The 20,245-nt window shown below is 30.2% G+C and overlaps 2 protein-coding genes across 4 annotated transcripts in view; both read right to left on the bottom strand.

Annotated features, from left to right (window-relative positions):
* LOC113519028 (uncharacterized) overlaps nt 1-20,245 on the bottom strand; it is a 404,087-nt gene that overhangs the window by 329,622 nt on the left and 54,220 nt on the right. The window lies entirely within an intron of this gene.
* Nucleotides 13,144-19,844, bottom strand: LOC113518824 (uncharacterized). 3 transcript variants are annotated; one of them, XM_052892774.1, is made up of 3 exons: nt 19,685-19,844; nt 16,428-16,612; nt 13,144-14,440 (listed from the first exon to the last, which is right to left on the bottom strand). In XM_052892774.1, the coding sequence occupies exon 3, from the start codon at nt 14,421-14,423 to the stop codon at nt 13,176-13,178; it is 1,248 nt and encodes a 415-aa protein (XP_052748734.1). In that variant the 5' UTR covers nt 14,424-14,440; nt 16,428-16,612; nt 19,685-19,844; the 3' UTR covers nt 13,144-13,175. The 3 variants fall into 3 exon arrangements, with proteins under 3 accessions (XP_052748734.1, XP_052748735.1, XP_026759624.1); XM_052892775.1 differs by having other exon boundaries at nt 16,428-16,562; XM_026903823.2 differs by lacking the exon at nt 16,428-16,612.

Genomic DNA, 20,245 nt, shown 5'->3' with positions numbered 1-20,245 from the left:
TCATGCACTGAATACAGTTTAAAAAATCTTTACTTATTGTCCAATTTCTATAATATTAGCATCTAAAATTAGTTTAACTTAATCAAGTTTAAAAGTACTTAATATGAGGTCCATAAAACTGTAAGTACAAGATGAAAGACATTATGCATATCCAGATTTCATCTTTCAGGCATAAATCATTCCTCTGTAGGGTATCTTAGTACGCATAAGAGAGTTTACATGTCGTATAAATTTTACAGTTGGTGATAATGCCATCAGGCAAACAATCAAACCGCGTCTTAAGTTCACATACATGATCTATCCTACGAATATTTTTGCATGTAAGCTTGACAGTTTTATGTTTTGTACCATTCAAGATTTATTAAACAATTAGTTTTACGCGCGCTGCTTCGTACACATCGATTTCAGAAGAGAATTAATGAAATACACTACCTTTTGATGGCGAATCAAAATAAAGAATGTACTAGAATTTTAGGAACACAACTGTGAGAACAACGTCTAATTTGGCGCAGTAGTTTATACGTGACGCCGAAACAAACATATAGAGAGACAAACAGACATGATTTCTAAAAAAAAATATATCTATTGGTCTTATTAAGACGTCTCATAATAATTTTTCTTAAACATCTTCCATCATAACTAGACATTATCTAGTTATAATTTTATTATATTAGTAACTTTTCTCATATAGAATTATTGATGGGCACTTCATTGGAAACAGGTGATTCAGTATCGTTCTTTATTCAACGCCTATGTAGCAAAGGAAGCTGTGTTTAGTAATGGAAAAATGACAATTAGACGGATGAAGAGCCCTATCTTTGAAAATGTATATTATTTTTTTATATAGGCATTTTGTTTATAGGAGGTGTAGGAGTTTATTTGAATGTTATCTCATGGTGCTTTTATCTTACAGTCGACGCTTTAATTGCTCCATTTCATACGTGCCATGTTCGGCATACAATATGTAGCATTTGAGATGCAGAAGAACATAGGCTACTTTTTATAGAGGTCAATTAATTTGTCCTGTTTATGTGTATATGGGTGGTTGTGCGTAAAATATAGTATTAAAATTATATACAGGTTCTTCCAATGAAGGCTTTGTACAAAAGACGTTTGTCATTTTCCACTGTCGTACTTGTATGTCTGTCGCCAAGTAGCTCTGCTCACATGCCCGTGTTTCACAGGGCCCAAAGTTAGAAGAATACCGTTTATTACTATGGACTGGGACTTCTGGGACTTCTGGGATTTATCCAAAAGTTACCACTTTTCTCTGGTTGTCTGGTATTTCAAACGACATAAAAATTCACTGATATGTATAATGTGTAGGTAACACATCAGTCTCGAAATTTAATATTAGCAGGAGTAGGATTCATAAGAATAAATAATATAAAGATCTACAATAGATCACGTAGAAGTTAGGTATCATGTTAAAGTAACAACAACGTTACAGCCAGCCGTCTATCACGACACCACCGAGTTCGGTCAAACTCACCGCAAGATATTACCAGGAGTCTGCAAAATTACACTATTACGTTGAATAAATTGCTCGCCACAACGGTTGATTTGGCAAGTTTAAATCGATTTGTTATTGTTTGGATAATAATAAAGGTGTTTTATAGACTCCCCGGTAATGCCAACTTCTGTAAGTGGAATTATGGACGTTGCTTCGGATATTCGATATTCGAATTTATGAAACAAACATTCTAATAAAATTTTCTAAACAAATGCTTGTTTAGAAATAATAATACAAATAAAAAACTTATTATACAAAATAATTAAGGACCTAGTTAGAATATGCTCGATTATCTTCTCTCAGACGGCTAAACGGATTTGAATGAAAATGGTTTAAAGATTAGTAAATTATAAAAAAAATACATATCCCATAATAATAGTTTATAATGTAATTACTACATATAGGTGAAAAAATATTTAAAATCAGTTAAGTATTTTTTCAGTTTATTCATTACAAACAAATAATTAAAATGTTTCTTCTAAATAATATTACTTTAGATAGCAATTAATAAAATTGTAGTTTATACAGCAAATTGTAAAAATGGTGGATTATAATCTGACTCGACATCAAAATTACAGATAAAAGCCGATGTTTGGCTTACCACATGGATTAAAATATGCTCAGTGTAATGTAGGAAAGTTGAGTGTTACATTTACCTAGCATGTACGAATATACTGCCTGTAAATATATTATCTTTAAGTAGAAATAATATATTAGATAGTCTTAATATAATAACGCTTTATAATATAATTTAAGATTGTGATGTGTTCCACAAAATAACCGATTTCCATTGTGGCAATATCAGTTATTTTGATTTAAAAATTAAACTATTAAACCGACGTCGATAATATTTCTATGGAAACAATCTGAAAGAATATCCTTTATCCAGACAAAAAAAAATTCTATATCAGTTTATAACTAATGGAGTTATGAGGTAACAAATATAAAAAAAAATAATACCGAACTGAGGAACTCCTCATTTTATGAATTCGGTTCAAAATATATCTATGACATATTAGTAATATCTTATGATATGTTTGAAATATTTTTCTGTATATTTTTTTGTTCGAACTTACTGTTTTTCTTTCATAGTATGATATAGATTTGACTAAATTTGATAATACATACGTACATATTTTATTTCAGTCTGCCATCTATCCGAGCAAGTGTTTCAAGTGTCCGTAACCATAAACTTTTAAAATTGTAGTATAATAACATAAACTGCAATTGAAACTTGTATGCATTTACTACTTCAGAACATGGATGGTTGTATTATATTTAAATTTGTCCGATGTAGTAGCGAATGAGATATTTAATATCTTCATACTTATTGCGAATATAAGGTGCCATCATTATAAAAATAGATATAGATTATTATTGTATTATTAATGGTAAGGTACTAAGAGTTATATAAAAATTTAAGTGAGTTGCATCCAAGTGAAGTTGCCATGTAAATCACCAAGTTTTTTTTAATAGTACTAAGGGCAAACGAGTATATATTAATGTGATGGTAAGTGACTTCTGCTGCCCATGAGTACTCGCAACTTTGGATAAATTTCAGGTATATTGCTGATTTTACGAGCAAATATGTGTATAGTAGTATATAGTGTTCTTTTCGAAAGTACTGCTGTTGCAAATTGATTCCATGGTCCAGTTATATCTCGAACAAAGTGTCTATAAAAACGCGAGGTAGAGACATTTGTCGAAGTAAACTTTAATTTGTGACAGCTTACATTATTTTTCTTTTAGCTATTAGCTTGTTACTACTAAAATAAGTATGTGTGCATTGTTGTATATTCTGAAGGTAAATAGCCAATATAATCTTTGATAAAAGAGACATCTTAGTATCAAGAGTGGTATCATAAAAAGTGCCATGGGCCCGAAAAGTAGGCACTTATTACACAGTAGGTATATACCGTGATGTTCACGTTATGGTTTTTGTTTGTAACGCTTTTATCGATCAATACTGATACAAGTTAGTTATAAGTATTTTTTATTTATTTATATTAGTAATATTTAGATTAAATAATAATGATTTATATTCATAAATCATATTACGAGTACATCTATTGAGATGAATATGTACCTTTATTTTTTTTTATACAGCTTTGAATGGCAAACAAGCTGACGGCCCACCTAATGGAAAGTGGTAACCGTCGCCTATAGACATGAGCAGTGCCATGGACATAACAGAGTATACTGTTTCGCCCATGATACCTCCCAAACATTGCCCTTCCTGAAGACTCAGGTGTTATTCCTCTGTACCCTGTAAATTCACGCCATATCCCACCCTTCAAACCGAAACACAGCCATGCAAACACAACTGCTTCACGGTTGAAACACATATAAGTAAGTATGTATACCTTATAAATATCTTATAACAACTTATATCCGTATTAATTTATACACACATTTTTCAATAAAAAAATGAAAAAAAAAAACAGAGACATATTCCTGTCGTACAGTGTAATGAGAAAGAGAGTTTCAAGGTGAATATATTATCTATATGGGGTTCATCCACAACAGCTTCTAAAATCAATATCCTATATAAAAGAACAGTAAAAGAATCTTAAACCTAATCAAATAAACTGAGTAAAAGTTAAAATTGAAAGAAGTGGGAATCTCGGTTCTGAATAATTCATTAATTTTAGATGAACGTGACTCAGAGGTCAGTATTGAAAGAAATTGGCACACACACGTACATTAGTTGCTTGTATTTAGATTGGAAATAAAGTCCTAGTTAAAATAATAACCTATTCAATTTAGATATTAAATAATATCGAAGGTGTATTTTTTTAGACTGCTTGTAACTAAACCGACAGTAAATGGAAACACAGAATATTGTGTAAAAATAGTAAGAATGTAGTCGTCACGTGAAATACGAAAAAAACACAAGTTCCCTCATCGAGTTTGAGGATAAGTACTACATTTAATGTGGTACTTAAGTAGAATTAAGCAATAATAATCCAAAAAAGAATTTACCAATGGCATTTGAAAGCATAACTGCAGAGTATCTTAATAAAAAAGATATTTAAAAAAATGTTTCTTCAAGAACTACAAAAGAATGTGTAGAATGTAATTTGCGACGATTTTCAATTGATACATGCTATATAGAAACAAATTACCTCCATAGATACCTAATTCTAAAGGAAACTGATTACAAATTAAGATTTTATGATAATTGTTTATAATTTAAATGAATAACATACATTAACTAAAATGAAATCAGTAGAAATTTGTAGTTTAAAGTGTTTTTGATGACAGTTACTGCAAGTATAAGCGCATACTTGTCTATGTACAAGTTCTTAATCGCATCAGATTATTAATAAATTATCGTTACTAATATTATAAATATAAAAATTTGTTTGTTATTTCTTGGCTTGGTGTCTAATTGTGATTTCTGTAGTCTGTAACACAAGGAGTAATTTTATACATGTGTGTATTTACCATCACTGTCTTTATCGCCAGATTGTATACTTGATTTATGGTTATCGTTTCTGCTACAATCTAGTCTGTAAAGTTTTTTATTTTTGGAATCAGTTGTTTCATCAATGTCACTGGAAGAGTCAGCTCTAATTGCACGTTTACCTGGCATGTCATCTATATCATCTTCGGCAGCTCTCTGAGTATATTCAGTGATTTCTGTATAAACATATATAATAAAAAAATTCATACAATAATCAACAACAAACAAAAATCTTAAACGTAACAAATTATTATTAATAGGACTATTTATTAAACCTTTTTAATGAAAAGTAAAAATCGTGATTATTTAGGTCTCAAGGAAATTGGTACATATTTACCGTCTGTATAATTTCTTGTTTTTTTTTTGTAGTTGGTTTTAAAAGCATCTTAAGATTATAAATAAAATTATAATAATTAACAGTATAATTTTATTACATTTACATTTATAACAGTATTCTTGCGAATGATATTATATCTATATATATTAATTAATCAATATATATATATATATGTAGTAAATTGTGCAATCATATCTATTATGTTATACTTTATATATATATATTATGTAGATACTCTCGAAGTCTCGAAATCGAAGCGCTGGTATCTCATTTTGTCCTTGGTTCAAATCAAATTCAATTCTAAGATTTACTGAAAGATAATAGGTATAGATAAATCATTATGTATAATCCGGTTTATCTTCAAACAGTAAAAATGTTACCATACATTTGAACTTATTTATAATACATACAGGTTTTTTCTCCGGACGATTTTTCATAAGCAGTGACCCATGATATTAAAAGCTAAAACATAAAAGAAGATTGCGTTCTATAATAAATAAAAGAAAAATGAATTGTATGTATTATACCATATAAAGGAGATGATTCCATAAAATGTTTTCGCTAGGCAAAAGCATGGTGGAGTTAGGGTATCTCATACTTTAGAGAAAAATCCCTATCGTTAAGCTTTGATGTTAATTTCATTTAATCATACATTCCTGCGTTTTTATCGCTAGTTATAAGTGGTCTTTTTATTGTAGCGTGCAAATCAATGAACTTAGGTATGTAACATGTACGTATAGATAATAAACCAATATTCATTCAGTAATTTGTATTACGAATTTAAACAGTTTGAGTTAATATATATTATGATAAAAATGTGGATGGCTAAAATACATTTAACACATAAATAAAATACATTTAATATGAAATACATTAAAAACTTGACTGGTTTGAAATTTTTGGTAGGTGAAATAGTATATAAATAACAAAATAACATCCTTAAAAGTAACATTGCCAAAGCTTCTATGATCCTCAGATTCCCAAATGTGCGACTATAACGACTGCAGGATGGACCAGAGTGCAGAAGGATTTGCTAACTCCGAGAAAAATGAATAGAATAAATTCTACTGGGTACCTAGTCGTTGAAAGCTAAAGTAAAATATTATGTACCTCTTATATAAATCGCGTTTCTTTCTTAAACATTTTTTATTTATATATCATAACATGACAAAACTTATTGAGAAAAGGTATATTTATTTTACAATACCCTTTTATAACAAATAGGTACCTACAATGCGTCACCACATTCTTTCATCCTCAAGTATAGTAGAAGCACAGAATAGATATTTTGTGGTAGAATCGAAGAATAATATACCAGTAAAAAAATGGGAAAGAATACACGAAATAAAATTCTACTACGTCGATTAGCCAGAATAAATGGACAAATAAGAAAGGAATAAACAAAAGAAGTAAATAATAGTTGTATTCTTCTATTGTGTGGAGAGGCAATCGGTTACTTACAACGCAGGGAAATACGAGTATTATATTTTGTTTCATTTTATTGTTCAAAATTAGGACAGCAGGGTGCAAGCTTATCGTCGTTTTAAGCATAAGTTAGTTAATCTTCACTGTAAGTTTTAATGTATAATACTGTATTTTTTATTGGAATATAATAATCTAGTTACCTAAAAAAGTAGTAGATATACATTTAACTAGGTCACCACGCTTTCTGCCTGTAGATATATCACACGATTTAATAATTATCTTATAAAAAGCGTTAACAAAGGTATTCTTTTCTTTGCAGTCACAGAGGCTTCCGTTAAATCACATCCATTTATAACGTAATATGAGCGGAGATAATGTGTGCCCCGGGCGAGACAAATTTGCCAACTTTTTCTGTTGAACAACCTCTTTATGTGAAATGGTTAGCGCTGAGAATTTCCGTGCAAAGTATTATTAGCAAAGTTAGAATATTAATGTGGATGATTCATTCATATTGCTTTTATTTAATTGTTTTAAATATCTTTAAATTATGATTTATTGAGATATTGTATCTATTATTTTTGTAAAAGTAACGATATATATAAATTTAGAGTTTGAGGAGAGCCTCATATCAGTGGAACGTCAACAAATTGTTATAAATTGATGATATGCAGGTAGGAACTTAAGTATTCATGATTTTAAGTACCTACTCGTAGTTACAGGGTTTAACAATTATGGCAAATTATGAAAACGAGAATTAGTCGTCATATTGAGATAATGCTTGTCTATTCCATCTATGTACCTACTTATTTCTAAGAACATAAATTTAATAGACAATGCGAGTAAATGACTTAATATATTATAAAAATTAAGTTACTAAACTATTTACAATGATGATGTAAGTACATTATTGAAAATATCTTACTACCCTTATTACTACCCTTAATCTATGATTTGTAGGCACCTTCATGCTATTTTCATCAATGTTTGGTATTGTTTTTATAGTAATATATTGTTTGGCATAGAAAATAAGGTGACTAAATATATTATTTCCATTATGTGATAAATTTTATGTTGGAATAAATTTACCTAGAGCTCAAGTAAGTAAGTACTTATTTAAATCCAAGTCTGTGGTATCTTTAGATACTCCGGTAGGTACCTACAATATGTGCGTGACTGGCCGTAGTTTACTCGAAAATTGTCTCAGCAATTCGGATTTGGTCGAAATCCTCGCAAAAACCGACAGCTTAAAATTTACATGAAAAGTACGTGGCTTAGCGCGTTGGTGCCGAGAACGTGTTTTTACCTTGGGCTTTAACTGCTCACTCTTTATTCGAAATTGGCTTTGAGGCTTATTGGATAAAAAGATTATAAAATGTTGCTTCAAGGGTCCGAATAATTTTTCTTATGTTAATTTTTTAGTTAGTGCAATAGGTATCTCCCAGTGGTAAAATTTTTTGTGAGGTATTTAGACAGGTTTTTTAGAGGCCAAAATATCTAGTGGAAACTCTGATACAAAAAGCTTAATACCTCTATCCTTAATACCTCACTAGGTGCAATACATATATATTGAATGTCATGGGCGTCAATGGTATCACGATTCTGTGATGTTCATATCAAGTGGATACTTTATAGGTAAAACCTATCATAAAATTAATATGGAATCAATAGGAAAGTATTTAAATTCTATTAAATGTAAAAAAATATCAAAATCGGCGTATAATTTACACTGTGTTTAAATTTATTTTTAGCCCTCTTTGTTTAGTCTTATTATATTTTATTCTTACACCTTGACCAGACGCAACTTTAATTATTTCGCTTCATTCTAAATTTGTCTGGAAAAAATCGCTATTTACCGATAAGACCGCTCATTGTTTTTTTCTTTATATTGCTTCTTGTTATTTTTTGAAGGGAACAATCAAGATTTTTCATTCATTTAATCATTCCAAATCGATTCATTATTGGCGAAGATAATAGCGTATTTAATACATCCTTATTAATATGATATGTAAATGTAAGTTTGTTTGTTTGTTACGTAATAGTGCCTTAACAGCTTAACTAATCACTATAAAATTTTTATACGTACTACACGGTAGGAAAAAGGATATAGGCTACTTTTTATCCTGGTCAGTTAATACGAGTACATCTCGGTCATGCAGACGAATTTGCGGATAAAAACTAGTTAAAAAATAAAATTGCGAATCTCCGTCTCTTTGAGCCACTTACAAATAGCTGATCGTAGTTAAACATTATTTTTAATCCAAATATTACGATAGGTAGGTCGTTGTTTTTTGTCTGTATTAATTTTTTACGAATGGAGTTTTAGATTAACGCAGATTACAGCTCATACACGTAGGCACATATAAACTACTGGAAGTGTATAAATGCAATAATTTCTCGCTCGCAATATAATTGCTCTGGCTGCCGTAAACAAGTTATCGTAGTAGCAAAGGATACTGGCAGCAGTAACGAGAAGTGACGTTGTAGATTTTATTTTACTATCTACTTAAGACTGTGCAAGTCTGCATCCTGCCCTACATGCATTTAAGTTTGGAACATGATTTTAAAAACCAGTTTAGTAAAAAGGATTGCAATGTATACATACCTATGTTTTTTTTTTAATAGATGATAATAGAATGGTAACCCCGCCTGCGCTATGCGCCAGGTATGTGCTGTCGGGACACCAGTGAGAGATGAGAGGCGAGTATGAAAAGGCAGCTCAGTTAGCCCATTTGATGAATACACCGAACATTGGTAGCAATGGGACTGGTAATCCGCATTACTAATAATCCCTTTCCGCCATCTACCTATGTTTGAGCTATACGTAATTATAGGTATAAATATCTGGATGGAGGAACAAAATCAGTATCTGACTAACCAGTTTTATGACGATGGAATGCACTATTGGTACCGGCAAGGTATAAGTAGCGTTAAGTGATCATAGATGAGGGGTGTGTGATCAATTTGCCGGTAGCATATCAGCAATGCCTCTGGTGTAGCGGGTGATTATGGGCGGGGGTAGTCACTTACTGTCAGGTGAGTCGCATGCTCGTTTGTCCTCTGTGTTATATAAAAAAAAAAGTTGGCTATTCTAGTGATGATATCACCAGAAAACCAGGAAGGTTTCCAATGGGTTTTCATACGTAATTTGAATGGCAAACGCGCATGAATTAACCAACCATGCACGTGTTTTTAAGTGACCATGATATTCTAGAAATATATATATATATATATATATATATATATATATATATATATATATATATATATATATATAAAATATTAACAGAGATTTTAAAGATTTTGCGGATTCTTCTCAGTAGAAACTAACATTCCGAGTCTCGTAGTAGAATCAAAAAAGAGTTAGTAAACAAGTCTGTTTGAATATATAATTATGATTTTTTTATAACACTGCGGATAACCGGTTGTGCGGCTCATATGATTAGATGAATCTATCATCATCTAATGATAGATACTATCATGATGATGATAGATTCATCTAATCATATGAGCCATGATGACCGGCGAATGACTCTACTTCAATCTTACCTATCATCTCTTACAGGATCCTTGCCAGTGTATACCTACCAATAACGCGGGGTTAAATACCATTTCATTTTCTTTCTTCTGTGGACACTCCCGTATTTTTCCATAGAGTACATATTATCTGTATAGATTTAAGCCTATCTTAATTTACCTATATAATTTTATTTAAATTTATATTATTCACTACTTACAAATATTGTCGTTGAAATCGTCACTCGGTGAAATGGTAACTTCAATGTTTGTAATTGTACTTTTTGAAGAACTGAAGAGCTTTTTACCCTGCGATTATTAATTTAGGTAGGTGCTGTTTATGCAATAAACGTATAGATATCAAATATTATATGTATACCTAAATATAATATCGACCTACATGAGTTCATATTATTGTCCTGGTAAAAGTTTGTTAAACAAAAAGTCTTTGGAAAACATTAATAAACTGGAGTTTATGATCTATGGTAGTCATGCGATAGTTCGCTCGCTGTGGTCACGCGAACTCGCAGACAATGTACCACTAAAGAACCTCCTATTTGTCACCTGATACGGAATAACTTATGTATTACGGCTATGAAAAAACTATTATTTGCTTCATTCAGGTATATACTTTCTTAAGAAATGGATGAAGGATATTTACTAAATCTTCTACAGGATCAAATTGATATCATTAGTATTGATATAAGAATGTTTACTAATAAAACTAAATATATTTTTTAAGAAACAACAAGAATAAACGTCAATAAACCACAAAAATATATTTAACTAGTACTGTATTTGTAACAGACGCGCAATATTAATATAAATAAAGTTTATAGTATTTATATATGGTTATTATTTATTATAGTATGGGTTCGATTCTTTGAGAACATATTCAGTTTAATCGTTGGAAGGATGCTAATGACAGTATCGATTTCACCCTGCCTAAACTAATTTACCTATTAGGATTATATGGTAATATGTAATACAAAAATAGAGTTACCGACTGACAGTTCGACTCGCAACCGTCTGTCGAGAAAATTGACTTTTAGTATGGGAGTTCATTACTAATAAAAGAGCACTAAGGGTTTTTGACAAGTCCCACAGGATCAAGGCGAGTGAATCTGTAAATAATTTTATTTTACATTATAAAAAGATTAAGTCTACCTAAAGTTTAGGTAAGGTAATTTATATTTATTTTTTATGATACTAACATAATATCATACAGGGCCAGATTAACCATGTCGGAGTCCTTAGGCAGGTATCGCACAAAAAAAGTTATTATAAATTATATATAATAACTTGAAATGCGTTACGACGTATATTGAAATATGACGCTGTAACATAAAAAAAAAAAAAAAACTACAACCTATTTAACTGGGGGTTTGTTACTAATAAATCTTTAAATGCAACTTTCACTTTAAGAAATTTTTTCGAAAAACTATTTATCGGAGTGTGGCTCTAGCCGTTGGAGGGGGGAGGGGCTATGTAGTCATTTACACTGCCTAATAGATAATCCGGCCCTGATAACATGTTATGTATAATATATTAGTATTTAGAACTGTTTGGATGAAGTAGCTGTTTCAGGTTACTCGTTTGGTCCGTTTACTGCTGACAACGCAGGATCGAATGAAAATTAAACACGTTTTGTAACAATTAACCATACGTTTGCAAACTGTCTTCCTTCATTGTTTATTTTGCATAAAATAAAATATACGCATTTACAATGTACGGATTTGCATATTTAGTAGTTAATGAACCTATAATAAAATTCTTTTAGATTTATTGTTTTATTTAATAGATATTATGTTATTTTATTAAATTGTGGCAAAACTAGTTATTTTGATCTAAAAACTAAATTATTGAACCGATTCTACAAGGTAAAATTCTTTTTACCTTTTCAGAGTAAAAAAAAAAATTTTCATATCGGTTTAGAACTGACGGAGTTTTGAGGCAATAAACATAAATAAAACAACTGAAATCAGAACTTCCTTCTTTTTAAAGTCGATTAAAAAAATAAATAGGTATGTACATATGTCAATGTTTATAAGCAGTCCATCGAAGGACATAAGCACTTTCTTAACTGTTTTTGATGTTTGTTTGTTGATTATAAATTAAATGGGCAAACATACTTGTATGAAATGTTGTACTTATATGGTTTTTCTATAATATCCTAATGCATATGATCTTAACATATAAAACTGTTTCATAGCTAGTAGGTAGGTAGGTTAGAAATACTTACATTTATCATAGTAACTACGTGCCTAATAGGGAAATAGCCCACGTCACACTGTACTTTGCATAAGCGCAACAATAATGTAAAGTGCACTATCTCTAAAATTCAGGCAAAGAAGGATTTCATAGCGCTCGAGAATGCAAAAGCCACAAATCCACAAAGCCTTCAGGTAAAAACTAAAATAAATGTTAAAATTGGGCAAGTACACATTAAACTTGTTCAATTTTCATTTGTCATTCCATCATTTGAATTAGCAATAATGCTGACGAAAGAACAAATCCTTAACAGCGATATATATACATATATGACAAGTGCTAAAAATGTTCAGCCGACTGATTGTAATTTTTCAAAACAGTCTAAATTTTTTTTTAGTATTGTAAGTCATATCTGTAATATTTTGGTATTCACGTACATATTGACGAATCATATGAATATAATTAATTATACAAATTTATTCAAAAATAAAAAAAAAATTGTCTGTAAAGCGTTTATAAAGACTCTCTATGGTCCTATATGGTCTCGCTACGAGCAATTATTGGTAGTATTGCGTAGTTATTGTAGATTATGTACTATTTTTAATGGTGCCGTATTACAAATCACTTATTTTCTTATGTTCATGTGTCTTATTAAGATAGGTCACAAAAAGGAACATGAAGTATTTTAATGTATTGCCTTTATTAAACTTTTAATCTTGAACAGAATAAAAATATGTAGGAATGTAGTCGTCTTCAATAATGCACGTTGTATCGATTTCGTATTGCTGATCCAATATTTCTTCAATTATACGATCATATTGATATATTTCGTTTTCCCATAGTTCTACAGTTTTAGTAAACATATTAAACACAGCAGGTTTTAAATCTAGAATATACTTTTCAATATGCTGTTTAATTCGTACCATTGCTGTGTCGACAGTTTTTATACGTTTGTCTATGATATATTCCCATAAGAGTTCAATAGGAGTAAGTTTGTCTAGTTTAAATGGCAGACACAAAATGTTGTGACCAAAAGATTTTATGATTTGATCCAATTTACATTTTGATTTTATTTTGCTATTACTTATGAGTTCATACAATTCTGCTTTGTGCATATAATAGTTATAGGGGATGCTATTACTCTTCAACCATTTTATCATTTCATATTTTGAGTCATATCGAGTTATTGCTTTATACGGTGAAATAATCTCAAAAAGACTGCTATCAACAACAATAGTAGTTTCAGGGTTAAGAGACGGTAGGAGAATATCTACCATCCATTTCATAAAGTTTTCTTCGGATATGCTGTTAGTAAATAATCCATTTAAGTAACCATTTTTAGAAATGGCGTGTAAAAATAAATATTGGTCAGTACGAACAACAGCTGGTGTTCCTTTCAGATCTGTACAGCGTTCAAATGTCTGCTCTTTATTTATAATTCTTGCATCAATATAGCAGATATTTGCATCTTTACTTCTTAACTTTTTTATCTTACTAAGATAATGGAAGCGTTCAAAACTAAATTTTGGATCTTCTAAAAATAATAGACCAGATTTAGTTTGTCTATAGCGGTACCCCATTAAACACATTTCTTGTTTAAAGATCTTAAATTCTGGTAAATCAGTACCTTCTTTTACCGTCTCGTAAATTAAGTAGTAGGTCGGCGAAGTTTTGTTTTCATAAAACTTACTGATACATTCTAAAATAGCAATTATTTGTTTAATACTAAAGGCCTTAGTGTTTACAAATATATTTTTTTCACTATTAATTGCTCTTATATATGTACTTGGAAAGCCTGTATAGAAGGAGGCACGTTGAATGTATTCATCCAATGGTACTTGCAAAGCACCGCTATCGCGTTCCTTTTTACATCTTTCCAAAACTGTACTTAATATTGATTTAACTTTAGCTTCAATATTTTTTCCTTCCTCTTTTCTTGGTAATTTAGCTGCTTGCATTTTATCAATTGTATTTGCTAGAAACAAATAAAATTATGATTAATTACCTGACACCTTTCTACTAAGTAGGTTTAAGTTGAAATTTTTCTCTACCTCAAATAACCAACTAAATATTTAATGATCAATTAAAATATGAGCAGAGGAGATATTAAGCAAAAAAACTAAGATAGCATCAATAATGCCAAATGACGCATACTTCAAATATGACTGTTGGGAAATTACCATCTTACTACTAGACAATAATTGTTTTAAAATGAGTTGAACTCACATGCCTCATATTAATTTTGTCTCATACTTAAATATACATAAATATTTAAGTAAGAAACAAAATTATTTTTATTGCACTTCTCATACAAATTAGACACCTAACAGTTATTATAATTGATGCATAATTGTGATTAAAAAATGGACTGTGTATATAAGTTTATTTATGGAGTCTTTTGGCTATATTCTCGAAAACGGCACTAATTTTTTTTATGGGATGATCTTGGAGTGGTAACTCCGCCTGCGCTATCAATATACGTTGGCAGGGCACCAGTGAGGGATGATAGATAAGTATGAAAGTAGGTCAGTTAGGCATCATCGTGATAAATTTCACAAGAATTAACCACGATGGTTTCCAGGGGGAACCGCGTGGAGGTCGACCTGACAGAGTATATTGCTATTAATTGACCTCATTACTAACAATCCCTTTCCCCGCAAACGGCAATAATATTCATATCATCCACATCATCATAATAGCCTTTAACTGTCCACCGCTGAATATAAGCCTCCCCCTTGGGGGGTTTTGCCAGTATTTGACATGCTTGGCAGGCGGTGTGGCAACCGTACTTAAAGATATCTTTATAAACTGTGATTATATATATATATATATATATATATATATATATATATATATATATATATCAGTTTGTCGTAGCAAATTAGAGTATCATTAAGGATTTCATATAGTGGTGACCTATAGAACCTATGAGGGCTGTAATTTACTTAACGAAAGTGACAATTGAGGAAAATATTTGCTCGGCGAACTTTTTTCGCCACACAGTTTTATGCGTGGTTAGAGTCTTCGTGATAACGTAACGCAAAAGTAATATTGTTTATCAGATATAAGCTAAATGGAGTCATCTTGGTGAAGCAATCATACATAATTAGATAAATTACGTTCGAAACAAATTAAGTTGCGTTCGAAGAAAATTTGCTGTTGATTGGCATTACCTACAATCAATTTATATTGGTATTCGGTCGCTAATTATTCATATGAAGCAGGAAAATTATTGAAATACATATTAAGATAAAATACTTCTATTTTTAAGTTAACCTTCAAGAATACAACTATGAAAACAGCATCCAATTTCGTAATAGTTTCTGCGTGATGCCGGAACAAGCATATTTATATACATACATAAATAAGTGATTTATTTAAACGTTTGATAACAATTAGCTTCTTATTATATTTTTATAAAAAATTAATATATTCTTATAATTAGTCTTATTGCTAATCCAGCCAAATCTCAAGCTATGATTGTCGGTAGTGGCAGGCTGAGGTGTAAGTTGGAATGGTCTCAGATTCCTCCATTGGTATACGAGGGTACTAGGATATCTTATACTGATAAAGTGAAAAACTTAGGACTTATTATGGATAGTACATTGTCGTGGACCTCTCATATTAATGACATTAGTAGACGGATGTACTTTTCATATCACTCTCTCAAACGTCTCCAATACTTTCTCCCTTTCAATACCAAAATTATGCTTGCACAATCTTTTCTTCTTCCCATTCTGGATTATGCCGATGTCTGTTTCTTAGATGTGACCGAGGAGCTGCTAAATAAGCTTGAGCGGTTGCAAAATTTAGCGATAAGTTTTATTTTCAGCTTACGAAAATATGATCATGTCTCGGAATACCGCACTCGTTTAAAGTGGCTCCCAATTAGACATCGTCATGAGACACATGTCCTAGCGGTCCTATATAATATCCTTAATAATCCCAATTCTCCTTCCTACCTTCGTTCCCGGTTCCAATTATTACCTCCTCCTTCCAGACCTAGACGTCTTTGTCTGAACCAGTCCAGGGTACTGAAGCTTCCCAGCTGTAAAACCCATTTTATGGGTAACTCATTTGCATATCGTGCTGTACAGCTGTGGAATAAACTTCCCGTGAATATTCAGAATAGCCCATCTAGCAGTTCCTTCAAAAAAAGATTAAAATCATTTTATCTTTCCAATTTAATTTAAATATAAAAATGATTAGAAGACTGTCATCATTGTGTTCTCTTGTATCTTATATTTATATGTTGTATTTAACGTGTGTATGTATGTGTGTATATGTATGTGTATGTGTATATGTATATATATGTGTATGTGTATGTATGTATATATGTGAATGCATGTGTGTATATATATAATTATTTATAATTTATGTAAATATTTATTTAAATTTCTGTCTTGCACTACTACTGCCCACTCACTACTTCCTATGCCACTGCGTTAGGTTGACTGGAAGAAATCTCTTTTAGAGATAAGTTCGCCTTTGCTAACATTGTTATTAACTTATTGTTGTTACTGTATGTTTTTGTGCAATAAAGAATATATATATAATTTTTTTTTTCAATGTAGTCATATCAATTTAATTCATTAAATCAATTCTTTTATTAAATAGTGGTTTGGTATATTATTTCATATTAAATGAAATATCAGGATTTTTAGAATAAAATAGTACATTACTATATCTATCATTTGTGTGGTAGCTATATTAGTTATGTAAATGCTTAGTTTGTAAGTGGAAGGCATTGCACTGTTATTATTTTTATATCAGACATTAACTGTCCACTGCTAAACATAGGCCACGCCTTTGAGGGGTTTTGCCAATAGTTGCCATACTTGGCCAGCAGGTTGTCAAAATGTTCGGCATTCTATAAGTAGTGCATTCCTTAATTGTTGGTGGTGAGAAATAAAATATTATTATTTTAGAATTTTGGAACTATAATTTCCGAGTTTGATTTTGATACATTATATATATAAATATTATACCTGTACGATAAATGTTATACCTGTTCACATCATACAGTTGCTATTTATTTTCTAAATATAACTCGATTCAATGGTACTTCTTATAACAAATAATAAATAAATAAAGAAAAAAGAACGATTAATTTCAGTAATAGAAGTACTTGTGTAATACTCGGATAAAGTATATTTATATAGAACTAGCGACCCGGTACGTGCTTTGCTACATATAAAGTGAAATAATAATAAAAATTAATTTTAACATAAAATTCTTTAATTCAAACAAAAATCGCTAAAAAACTGAGAAAAGTATATGCACACATATACATAGTATACATTTGAACAATTCAAGACTCACCATTTGTATAAATGCACTCAACAATATGTTTAAAAATATAAACACAAAGCAATAATTATCGCTGACAATTTGCTTTAATCGAAACACGTCCAAAATGAAATGACCACATGAATGACATAACATGCTTGTACTGTTAACACTGAAAAAAGCTTCATTTTGACAGCACAATCCCTATCTTAAAAAAAGTTTGAATTTGACACAAAAATCCCATTTACAAAATGATCCGCCATTTATTGAATTAATTTGTTACAAAAAAATTTGATAAATCAAGAACCGCTCGACCGATTTTGTGCAAATTTCACATAAACCATCTACTAAATAGTCAGAACAAAGCCTAAATATTTGGTTTGGATAGGTGAGTTATAAAATTACAACAAAAAGTGGCAATAACTTTTATTTTTATATAGATTATCAGACTAAGATTGTGTATAAAAGTACAAGGGTACCTCTATCTTACTCATGTTTCTGTTATAAAGCATGATACTTTGCTTATCTATATTTTGATATAAAGAATCAGATGTTAGTAAAATTAAAGGGTACCAAGGAATTTTGGTCCTCAAATGAGGACACCTATGGATTAGGTATGGGTAATATTGGTATCACTGTGGTATCTATATATTTCATTTGTTTGAACACTGATAGTGGAAAAGAGGCACCTTATTTTATATAGCCCATACCAGTTGGATATTATGAGTTCGATATTATGTTAGATAAGCAGTACCTGTATTGGCCCAATATATAGATATTGTAACTACAACATGTAAATATTGCTATATACTACCACCCTACTATAGATGTCACAGTGTGTTCTACGATATCTTTGATGCAGTTCATATCTATAGGTAATAGTTATTAATGTCAATCAATATAGTGGAATGTTAACTTATTAGTATTTTAAATTTTATAATAAAATGTCTAATGAAGTAAATTTTTGTGAGTGAATTTCCATACTTTTTCCTAAGAGTATGTAAATGAGAAATATTAAATAAATACAATATTTGTATTATGTGTAACTGCATTCATACTAGGATAATGAATTACATTTTACTTTACTGTGTAATTCATTAAGTAGGAATAAATGATCATTACTTTGACTTAGATTTAAAAATCTTGCTCTTTTACAGAAAAATCTGCTAAAAAATATAGAACTTATAAACTACTTTCACCACTAGTGACAGCTGATGGCGAATAATAGTGATAATTTGTGAATGTGGAATGTGTATGGCTACATAGATTTAAGTGATATACAGCACATAAGGATTTCTGCTTCTAGATTATACTTTATTTAATTTGTTTCAGTGTCTGTAGAAGTGTAGAAATGCTCTGAGTACAATTTACCATTTATTGATTGCTAGTTTCCTTCATGTTTATAAAAAAATACACTTCTTAATAAAATAAACAAATCATAACAGATAAATCATTACATTGACTAATAATTATAAGTATCTAAAATACTTCAATAGTATATAAATAATAAAACTATTTTAATAAAGACAGTGGAACAAAATACAAGTATTTTAAATAATATGTTATTTTTTTATGATCTTCCTTTTTTTTTCTTGTCGTGTGTGTTTATTTTTGTTGTTATGTATACACAAAAATGTTGCTGCTATAGAAACAAACAAATGTATAATCTATAAATTTATCTTATGTAATAGATTTATTTTTATTTTTAAGGGCTTTTACAGATATAATAGATAATGGGGTTAATTCGAATTAGGTTTGAAATATTCAAACCTAATTCGAATCTGAATATTCAAACTGTTAGTATAAAGTTAGTTTATTGCCATTCAGGGTACCACTATTACAATACTTAATGTAAAATACATACAAAACGCTGTTTATATGTGGTAATATTACTAGTAATAAATATGAAAAAGAATTTTGTTGAACTTACCATACGAAGTATTTATCTATGATTGATCTCGTTAATATGACTATGATGTGCTCAAATGTCTAACAGTTACTGAATTATTTACAATGTCAAAAACCTTACAATTAATTAAATAACAATATAACAAACTAGATTTATATAAACAGTAAACAAAACAAAATGGGCATTTTTTTTTTTTTTTTAGTACGTTTGTTCCGTTTGGAACAGGCTAAGTTCGGAGACCATGCTGCCTATACTTCAAAAAGATAATTTGTCTGTACAAAATGGGCAGTTCGCGTCATATGTGTCAGTCAACATAAAACGTCAGTCATGATATTATTTTCTATGTCTTGCGTGCCTAATGTCAAAAAGATAAGATGTTAAAATACTAAGTTGTATAAAGGTAAATTATATTTAGTATTCTTAATCTATGGCTACGGATAGGATTGTAAAGCCGAAGTTTAGATTATAAGTTATTATAGTTTTATATTTTGTTAAGGGTTGCAAGTGACATTATATGTGACACAAACAAGACAAAAGAGTGATAAAACTGTTTTGTCTTGTTTGCCTTACAAGTACATAAAA

This window comes from Galleria mellonella, unplaced genomic scaffold, assembly GCF_026898425.1.
Source record: "Galleria mellonella isolate WM207_F2 unplaced genomic scaffold, CSIRO_AGI_GalMel_v1 utg165, whole genome shotgun sequence".
NCBI classification, from domain to species: Eukaryota; Metazoa; Arthropoda; class Insecta; order Lepidoptera; family Pyralidae; genus Galleria; species Galleria mellonella.
The sequence above is the reverse complement of the archived record's forward strand: the minus strand, read 5'-3'. Positions and strand labels throughout refer to the sequence as shown.

Coding starts and splice junctions, on each gene's coding strand:
- LOC113518824 (XM_052892774.1), bottom strand. CDS start 14,423: ATGCAAGCAGCTAAATTACCAAGAAAAGAGGAAGGAAAAAATATTGAA.